This window comes from Dictyostelium discoideum (assembly GCF_000004695.1).
Source record: "Dictyostelium discoideum AX4 chromosome 3 chromosome, whole genome shotgun sequence".
NCBI lineage: Eukaryota > Evosea > Eumycetozoa > Dictyosteliales > Dictyosteliaceae > Dictyostelium > Dictyostelium discoideum.
Window position 1 is genome coordinate 4,476,546 of NC_007089.4, and position 10,713 is coordinate 4,487,258.

At 24.4% G+C, this 10,713-nt stretch overlaps 3 protein-coding genes across 3 annotated transcripts in view; 1 reads left to right on the forward strand and 2 right to left on the reverse strand.

The window, feature by feature from the left end:
* Nucleotides 1–625: 625 nt before the first annotated feature.
* DDB_G0281431 (hypothetical protein) lies at nucleotides 626–3,491 on the forward strand (the record flags this gene model as incomplete). Its single annotated transcript, XM_635578.1, has 2 exons — nucleotides 626–2,564; nucleotides 2,668–3,491. The coding sequence occupies 2 exons, from the start codon at nucleotides 626–628 to the stop codon at nucleotides 3,489–3,491; spliced, it is 2,763 nt and encodes a 920-aa protein (XP_640670.1).
* Nucleotides 3,492–3,759: 268 nt separating this feature from the next.
* On the reverse strand, nucleotides 3,760–9,274 carry DDB_G0281521 (bromodomain-containing protein; the record flags this gene model as incomplete). The annotated part of the gene is made up of 2 exons (XM_635579.1): nucleotides 3,760–7,848; nucleotides 7,961–9,274. The coding sequence occupies 2 exons, from the start codon at nucleotides 9,272–9,274 to the stop codon at nucleotides 3,760–3,762; spliced, it is 5,403 nt and encodes a 1,800-aa protein (XP_640671.1).
* Nucleotides 9,275–9,660: 386 nt separating this feature from the next.
* The window catches only part of DDB_G0281523 (hypothetical protein), a gene marked incomplete at both ends in the record, with an annotated part of 1,692 nt that continues 639 nt past the window's right edge, over nucleotides 9,661–10,713 (reverse strand). Inside the window, 4 exons of the mRNA XM_635580.1 lie at nucleotides 9,661–9,986; nucleotides 10,116–10,228; nucleotides 10,340–10,511; nucleotides 10,620–10,713. The exon at nucleotides 10,620–10,713 is cut by the window's right edge and continues 123 nt beyond it. Coding sequence (XP_640672.1) covers nucleotides 9,661–9,986; nucleotides 10,116–10,228; nucleotides 10,340–10,511; nucleotides 10,620–10,713 — 705 coding nt within the window. The remainder of the gene's footprint in view (nucleotides 9,987–10,115; nucleotides 10,229–10,339; nucleotides 10,512–10,619) is intronic.

A 10,713-nucleotide genomic window follows, 5' to 3' on the forward strand; every position in this document is an offset into this window, starting at 1 on the left:
GTTTTTTTTTTTTTTTTATTCTTTTTTTTATTTTAGGAAAAAAATATCTATTTTATTTTTAATTTTTTTATTTTAAAATTTTTAAAAATTTTTTTTCCCCGATTGAAATCAGGGTTATTATTTTAAAAATTAAAATAAACAAAAAAAAAAAAAAAAAAAAGAAAGAAAATTAAAAAAAATTTGGACAAGTTGAATTTTTTTATTTTTTTTTATTTTTTTTTAATTTTTTTTTTTTTTTTTTAATTTTGCCATCAAAAATGAAATTCTTAAAATCCAAAAACTTTCAATTGGGTTTTGGGAGATTACTTTTTTTTTTTTTTTTTGTTATTTTTAACTGAAAATATCTTTTTTTTTTATAAAAACTGAAAAAATTTTTTTTTTTATTTTTTTTTTTTTTAATTTTTAATTTTTTTTTAATTTTTTTTTTTTTACTTTAATTCCATTTAACCACAATTGAACAAAAAACATAATTTTTTTTTTTTTTTTTTTTTTTTTTTTTTTTTTTTTTTAAATATTACTTATCAAAAAAAATAAAGAAATAACAAAGAAACTTTAAAAATTTATTAAAAAAAAAAAAAAAAATAAAAAAAAAAATAAAAAATAAAAAAAAAAAAAAAAATAAAAAATGAATAAAGAAAGAGATAGATTACCACCAACTTTATCAAATTATAAAAAATTATTTACAGAATCAGAAAGGAATGGTCTAAGTAAAAGATATAAAAAAGTTGATATAGGGCCAACCTTAACATTATCATTACAAAAACCAATTTTAAATTTAGATCATTCAAATATTTTCGAACATTCATTCCATTGTTATAATCAATTTTTAAATCAAATAACACCATTAATACATTCTGTTTGTGTTTCAACTGAAAATCAAGATTCAAAATTAACAAGAAAAATATTACATGATATCCTAACATTAATCTCAACAAGTTGTTCTGAAATTAGTATCTTTAAAGAAAAAATAAATGAATTAAAAGGGAATAATAATATTAATAATAATAATAATAAAATTGAAAATGGTAAAGATAATAAACAAGAAATAAAGAAAGAAAGATTAGAGATGAAATTCATCGAAAAAACTGAAATAAATGAAAATAAAGAGGGTGAGAAAATAGATACACAACAACCACAACCACAACAACAACAACCACAACAACAACAACAACAACAACAACAACAACAACAACAACAACAACAACAACAACAACAACAACAGGTACAAGCTCAATTAACAAAAAAAGAGAAGAAACAACAAAAGAGATTAGAAAAGAAAGAAATTAAAGAGAAAATTTTACAACTTCAACAAAGAGAAATTTTAAATATTCAAGAAGAAATTAAAAATTTAGAAGAAATAGGTTGTGAAGAGAATGGGTTATCAAACTCTACAGCTTCTATTATTTCAACAACTTCAAATACATCCACAGCAACATCTTCATCAACAACAACAACTGCTGCAGTAACTACAATTACATCATTAAAAACCAAACAACAAGAAAGAGCTGAAAAAAGGAAATTAGCAAAACAAGAGAAAAAGAAACAACAACAACAACAACAACAACAACAACAAAAACAACAACAACAAACTATTAAAGATGGAAATAATAATGGTGATGTAAAAAATAATGAAAATATTGAAGAAAAAGAAGACGAAGAAAAAGAAGAACAAGAACAAGAGGAGGAGAAAGAAGAAGAAGAATATGTTGAAGAAGAAGAGGAAGTTATAGATAATATTAACAAAGAAAAAGATGGTGAAGAAATTTCAAAAAAATTTGAAAAACTAAGTTTAAAACAAAAAAAACAAAAAAAGAATCTGGTTGTTAAGGAATCAACAACGACTTCAACCACAACAACAACTACTACCACTACAACCACAACATCAAATAGTGATGGTATAATTGAAATTGGATTTGAAAATGGAGCAAATGTAACTAATGAATCAATATCGACAGTAGAATCATTAATTCAATTTGAAAAGAATATAAAATTACAATTTCTTAAAAAGATTGATGATGTAAAAATAATGGAAAAGAATTTGAAAAGGTTATCAAACAAAGTTCATAGAATGAAGAAAAGCTCAAAAAAAGATGAAATTGAAACACAAAAACAATTGGTTATTAAACAATCTGATCACATTAAACAATTCTATTTTAGGTTATCAGATTTCTTAAAATCATTTTCAACTTCGATTTTATCATTAGAACCAACAACAACAACAACAACAACAACAACTTTAAATCCATCCTCAACTTCGATTTTATCATTAGAACCAACAACAACAACAACAACAACAACAACAACTTTAAATCCCTCTTCAACTTCTTTAAATTCAATTCTTTTATCTTTACATAAAGAGGTTAAATGTACTAGTGATAATAGATTTAAATCATTTGATGATTTAGCAAGAATCTTAACAAGATCAATTAGTGGTATTAGATTATTTTTATTTGGTTCCTCGGTTAATAGTATGGCTTTAAAAAATAGTGATATTGATGTTTGTGCTAATTTAAAAAGGAATGATGAAAAATTAATTTTTATAATTTCTTCAATTTTAAAAAAGAGTAATTTTATTTATTTATTTATTTATTTATTTATTATTATTATTATAATATATTTTTTTTAACAATTTTATATTTTAATTATTATTATTTTTAAATAATTTAGATGGATATGAAAATATTGTTACAATTAGTCAATCAAGAGTACCATTAATTAAATTTTTTGATGCAAAATATGATATTCATATTGATTTATGTATAAATAATCTTTTAGCAATTGAAAATTCCAGGTTGATAAAATCATATTCAAGTATAGATAGTAGAATGGAGCCATTGTTTATGTTAATTAAGACATGGGCAAAATCAAAGGGTTTAAATGATGCAGCTGAAAAGAGTTTATCATCCTATTCATATGCAAATTTGACTGTTTTCTTCCTACAAACTAGACAACCACCAGTACTACCATGTCTTCATAAAGGTATGAGTCCAAAAACAAAAGAAGTCCTTGTTGAAAATGTAAATGTATCTTATTTGGATCCAACCATTTTCTTAAATAGTAGTAATAATGGTAATAATAATAATGCAAATGGAAATTATGGTTTCAAATTAAATCAAAACAAAGAATCTGTTGCAGAATTGTTATTTGGATTCTTTGATTTCTATTCGAAATTTGATTTCGAAAATTGGATCATTGATATTAGAAGAGGTGAAGCTGTTCAATTGAAATCTCGTAAAGAAATTAATTCAACACCTGCAAATATTTACATTCAAGACCCATTCATTTTCGATTTCAATCCAAGTAAATCCCTAAGTGAAAAGAATTTTATAAAATTCAATACAGAAGTTCGTAAAGCAGCCTTCCTTCTATCAAAAGGTGTTGAACTCTATGGTATTAGGGATTTAATTATGGGTGATTCTGTTTTATCTTTATCAAGTAAATTAAAATCTTTTGAATTACAAGAAAGATTGATAAAACAAAATCCTCAATAAATCTGTAAATTATAAAAGTTTTATCTTTTATAATTTACATTTTTTTTTTTTTTTTTTATTTTTCCTCCAAAATAGTATAATATATATATAACTCGCACAACTTACAAAAAAATTAATAGAAATAAATAACAACAATATTTGTAATAATTAATAAATAATAATAATAAAAATAATAAAATTAAAACGAATATTAATTTTTTTTTTTTAAAAAAAAAAATAATAAAATTAATTTATATGATTAGTTTTATTTGATTTTTTATTATTGAATTTATTCACCAAGGTGACATAAAATTCTATCATAAACTCTGAGTTGGAATTCAAAAATATCATTACTACTTTTAATTTCTCTTTCCTTTATTAATTCTGAAACTATCATACAAATAGATGAATGATTTTTTAAAAGTTTTTCAACATTATAATCAATTGATTTGTTTACTAAAGTTTCAACCAATTCTTGTTCTTTCCTTTTTAAAATATTATCATTATCTTCATTATATTTAAAACCGTCATCCAATATATTCTCCAAATTATTAGTGTCATTGTTGGCGCTATTTTGATGAAGACCATTACTAGTAGTACTGTTTATATCCTCTCCAATACTATTGTTATCATCATCTTCTTCATCACCAATACTCATTTGATCTTGATTACAATTGGGATTTATTGAAGTGGTTGTTGTTGTTGTTGTCCTTTTTATATTTTCGCTATTTACATGATTTACATTGTTGTTGTTGTTGTTGTTGTTGTTGTTGTTGTTGTTGTTGTTGTTGTTGTTGTTGTTGTTGTTGTTGTTGTTGTTGTTGTTGTTGTTGTTGTTGTTGTTGTTGTTGTTGTTGTTGTTGTTTTGAATTTCTTCGTCATTATTATCACCATTAGCACTATTTTGGATTACTTGGGTAGGGGATTTAACAATATTTTTTTCATTTTCTTCATTATTATTCTCCGAATCTATTGAAGGATTATTTACATCATCATTATCAGTCACTTGATTATTTTCATTTCCTTTATTATTATTATTGTTGTTATTTTTAATATTACTATCATCTTCTTCATCATTTTCAAAATTTCTGGAGGGAGAAGAGAGTGGTGATAATGGATTACTAATTGAATCATCTTTAGAAGATGATGATAATGATGGTCTCTTTCTTTTCTTTTTAAAGAATTGAGTTGCCATTTCATTAGTTAAAGTTGCAGTTTCACCCCTTAATCTTGCACTTCTAACTGGTACATTATTATTATTACTATTTCTATTATTGTGTAATTTAGGATCAATTTCATTATTTTGATGATGATGATGATGATGATTATTATTTTGTTGATGGTGATTATGGCTATTATTATTATTATTTAAATTATTATTACTATTACTACGATTACGATGATGATAATGACTAAAATTTTGATTATACAAGACAGATAAATTTTCAGAATATTTTTTAGAGATATTATCACATGATGAAATTAAAGTTGGATCAATATTTTCAACCATTGATAAAACTTCATCTTGTAATTGTTTTGATCTTGAGTTTGCTTTGATTGCCTCTAAAGAATTTGAATCATTGAAATGATAGTACAACTCTGTATTGGTTACTATTAAATCTATATCCTTTAAGAAAGATTCTAAAGATATGTATTCATATGAATCTAAATTTTGAGAGATTCTTTGTAAACTCATTGGATTCTTTATGAGTTCATAATATTCTGGAAATTGTTCAGCATTGACATCTCTAAAGAAGGAGAGATATTTTTTATCGAAAATAATCTTTGAAACCATTTCACGTAATAATATTCTAAGTTGTCTAACTAATTGTCTATCTTTTTTCAATTCTCTAACAGAGTCTGATTGAAATGGTACTATTGGTAATTGTTGAGATTCTTGAATCTTTACAGTCAATGCTTTCTTTATGGTAATACCAACCTCTTTAATATCATTTACAATATTTTCATAGAAATCTTTAATTGATCTTTTGGTTAGTTTTGAGATTTCAAATTTTGAAGAGAATAATTCATCAATAATTGGTGAGCTATTATTGATTGTTGATGCGCTTGAATCTTCCATTGTTGAAATTAAATAAATTGATTGATTGGAATCTATGGTTTTAAGAAAATAAATTAAAATCTCTGATAAATTACCAAATTGATTACTAACCCAACAATCAATGTTTGGAATATAAATGATTGAAGGTGATGCTTTCTTTGCTTCTGATAATATTCTAATACATGATTCTTCTACCGTCTTTGAAGTTGGATCACTAATCAATGCCGATATATCAATTGAAAATATTGGAAACTCTTCTAAATGATATAATAATGAATTTGCTAATTGAATTTGTCCCATACCTTGTTCACCATGAATTAATAATCTTGGTCTATAAACTGAAAAATTTTGTATCATTAAATTATTTATAAATAATTGCTTAAAATTATTATTATTATTAATGTTTTCATTACTATTATTATTATTATTATTATTTTCATTATTATTTTGATTATTTTGATTATTTTCATTATTATTATTTTGATTATTTTGAATATTTTGATTTTTTAATTGTGAAATTGGAAAAATTGAATCAACTTTTTTTAATAATAAATTTAAATGTGGTTCAAGTAATGGTTTTAAAATTGAAGAAAGTGGATTTGAGAATGAAATTAAATTACGTTTTGAAGATGGTGTTATTAATTTCATTGCATCTTGAAAATGTGATTTTTCAACCAAAATATTATCAACAGACAATTGAAGTTTATTTGAAGTTTTATAAATTTGAGGATAAGTTGTTCTTAATGAGCATAAAACAGATTCTGAACATAAAGACTTGATATCAGCACCACAATAGCCAGCCAATTGATCAGAGATCTCTAATAATAATTGTGATGATGGTTTAGGTAACCAATTTTCAGTATGAATTGTTAAGATTCTATGTCTTGCCTCTTTTGATGGTAAAGTGAATAACAATTCTCTATCAAATCTACCAGGTCTTCTTAATGCAGGATCAATTGAATCTATTCTATTGGTTGCACCGATAACAATCACTTGACCTCTATTATCTAAACCATCCATTAACGCCAAAAGTGTTGATACTATACTATTATGAATTTGATCTTGACGTGATGATCTAACTGGTGCTAAACCATCGATTTCATCAAAGAAAATAATCGATGGTTGCATAGCTTTCGCTTGTTCAAAGAGTAATCTTAATTGTCTCTCTGCTTCACCCACCCATTTACTTAGACAATCTGCACCTTTTCTCATGAAAAAGGATACTTTTTGACCACCAACATTACATTCATTCACCAATGCCCTTGCAAGTAATGTTTTACCAGTACCTGGTGGGCCATAGAAAAGTACACCTTTTGGTGGTTGGATTTTAAATTTATTAAATACCTCTGGATATAATAATGGTAACATTAACATCTCTTTCAATAGTTGAATATGTTTATCTAATCCACCAATTGATGAGAATCCAATCTTATTATCAATTGATAATGGTTCTGAATCTTTATTTCCACTTAAATTAATTGGTAATGGTCCTGATGAACCTCTCTTACCAACACCAAATTCATCATCAGATAAATCATCATTATTGTTTTCAAATTGTTGACCACCATTATTATTATTATTATATCTCCAACCTGATCTATTTGAAAATGATGATGTTGTTGGTTGTAATGGTCTAGATATTGATCTATTAGAATTTGATCTTTCATAAACTTTTGATGGATCATATCTATTTGTTGGAATTCTAACTCTTTTTGATGGTGGATGTGATGATGATGATGATGATGATTGTGCTGGTTGTTGTTGTTGGTGTTGTTGATGTTGTTGATGTGGGTTTGATGTCGCAGTGGTTGTTGTTGATGTTGTCCTATTTGTATGTTGTCTTGTTGAAATTTTACTTGGTGAATTTTCTTTTGTAGATAAAGGTGTTATTGCTGCTGCTGTTGTTGTTGTTGGTGTTGTTTGATTTCTTTTATTTGGTGATGGAGTAGTATTTGTAGTTGAATGAGATAATTCTTCTTCTTGATCAACTGTTGAGGAGGGTAAATGACTCCTTGTTTTAATTCTAGTTTGTTGAGGTGGAGTTTGTGATGGTGTTGCATTATTACTATTATTATTACTACTACTATTATTATTATTAATATTATTATTATCCATATTTAATTCTTTATTTAACATACTTTGAAAATTAAATGGTTGCTTTCTTTTACCTCTTTTAAAGAATAAATTTATATCATTTTGTGATAAAGCAATTTGAGTTGATCTTGATTTTGATAAAGTAGCTGGTCGTTTTTCTTCTTCCTCCTCATAATCATAAATACTAGTATACCTTCTTCTTGGTACTGGTGTAGTAATTTTATTCTTTTTTTTTTTTTTTTTTTTTGGAGCAAATGAGAAAATTAATAAAAACTTTTTAATAAAAAAAAAAAAATAAAGAAATTAAATTAAGGTGTGTGTATGTGTTTATAATTACTCTTTTTCTGGATTTCTTATTATAATCAAGATCATTATCAATGAAATTTGGGAATTGTGGCGATTTACTACTTCTTGGTCTTAGACTAATTGTATACTTCCTATTATTTTGTTGTTCCTCCTCCCCCTCTTCTTCTTCCTCCTCTTCCCCCTCCTCTTGTTCTTCTTCTTCTTCTTCTTCAACCATTTCCTCATCAACATCCTCTTCTCCATACTCACTATAAGCATTCTCCTCCTCTTGTTGTTCTTCCTCATCATCATCATCTTGTTCCGTCTCAACCTCCTCCTCTTCTTCATCTTCCTGTTGTTGATATTGTTTCTGTCTCTGCGAAGTTTGTTGTTGTTGTTGTTGTTGCTGTTGCTGTTGCTGTTGCTGTTGCTGTTGTTGTATTTTATATGAAATATTATCATCTTCTCCCTCGTCATCATTATTGTTGTTGTTTCGATTATTATTAGTATTTTGTTTTTTACGTTGTCTATTATTTGAATGAATTTCATCAATATCATCATCATAACCATTTAAAGTAGCTTCGAAACTAAATGATTTAGGTGGCACTCTTTGCCTTTGAGGTCTTTGAGGTTGAAATTTCTTTTGCTCTTCCTCTAATTTCATTTGTTGTTGTTGATATCTAATATGCTTTTGGTGTTGTTTATTTTGTAATTCTTGTTGTATTTGGTGTTGAAATTTCCCAAGTCCAATATTTTCTTGAGGCTGTTGTTTTTTAAGTTGTTGATTTAAAATTTTATTTTCAATACCTGTATTATCATAAATTTCAGTTTTATTCCCACCATTGATATTATTGTTATTATTATTATTGATATTATCATTGTTAATGGTTTTACTATTATCAATATTACTATTGGTATTACTATTATTATTATTATTATTACTACTACTACCACCACTACTATTATTATCATTATTTTTATTATTATTTTCATTTATAAGATTATTATTACCACCACTACCAACAATATCACCAGAGTTACCTTCAGTTCCACTATTATCAGTACTTCCACCGCTATCTACATTATGTTTTCTTCTCCTATTAACAAAAGATCCATGTGAAACTGGAAAATTAACTGTAGAAATAGTACTATTAACATATCCGATACTGTTTGAAGTTGTTATGGTAGTGGGGGGTAGGCTATTATTATTATTATTATTATTATTATTATTATTATTATTATTATTATTATTATTATTATTATTATTATTATTATTATTATTATTATTACTATCTAAATCATTATTAATTATATTACTATGATTATTACCATTGTTAGTTTGTGTTATATCATTAGTGCATTCCATTATTAATATGTATGAATATTTAAATGAAAAGAAAAAAAAAAAAAAACAAATAAACACACTGTGATGAAAAAAAAAAAAATAAAATTAAATTAAAAAAAATGAAAATTTAAATTCAGTTTCAAAAAAAAAAAAAAAAAAAAAAAAAAAAAAAAATACCCTTTTAGGTGACATTAGCTTTATTTATATGCATTTAATAATATATTTTTGTGAATGGGTTTTTTTTTTAAAATTTCCATATAAAAAAAAAAAAAAATGCCAATATAAACAGAAAAAAAAAAATAAAAAAATATTAAAACTAAACAAATTCTTATTAAAATAATTTTTTTTTTTTTTTTTTTTTTTTTTTTTTTTTTTTTAAATTTTTATTTTTATTTTATTTTTTAAATTTAGTTTTTCTTTAAAATTTGAGAACTTGCATAAAAGATACAACCAATTAAATTTAAATTAATGATAATCTTTTGACCAAATACTGGAATGGTTGATAACCATTCAAGTTTTGGATGATCTAAGAATTCTTCTCCTAAAAATGGTTTAATTGAACAAACCATTGCATTATTTCTAACGATATTATCACCAATTAAGAAAACTGATGCACCAAATGTACCAACACTAATTTCTCTAGCGCATCTAACAAGATATTGATAATGAATTTTCATTGTCTTTACACAACTACAATTTAAATTCTCTGGATTTGCTGCTGCTTGACTTGCAACTATAATTAATTAATTAATTAATTTTTATTATTATTATTAGTAAATTTAATTTCAAAAAAATAAAATAAAATAAAATAAAATAAAATAAAATAAATTAATTGATTAATAAATAAATAAAATGTAATTACTTTCTGAATTATTTCTTTCTGGTTCATTTTCATGTTTCATAATACTATAAAGTGCTTGAACACCACGACCACTAACAATATCTTCATATTCTAATGAGTAGTTGGTTCTTGTACTAGAAATAAATAGATTAAATAACAGATAATTAGATTTGTTATATATATATATTACTATAAAGAGAAAGTTATTTAAAACACTAATAATAATAATAATAATGATACTTTACATTTCCTTTTCTTTAATAATGTTTTGTAATTTTTTGAATAATTCTTGTTCACAATCATTAGTATCTGAACAAATGCTAATATGACCAAACTCTGATGGAATAACTTTATATTGATCACCAAATTTAGTGATTAAACCTACACCTAAACCAGTACCTGCTGCTAAAACTGGGTCTAAAAATTATAATAAAAATTAAAAATAATTGTAATTATATTAGTATATATATGTATAATTATACACATTGTAGTATATACTACAAAATAAAAATAATCAAAACTTACAAACACAATTATCTGGTTGTCTTAATGGACCTGTTTGTTGAACGATAGTTGAGAAAATTGAATCTAAACCACCTTCAGACCTCATGAATGGGAT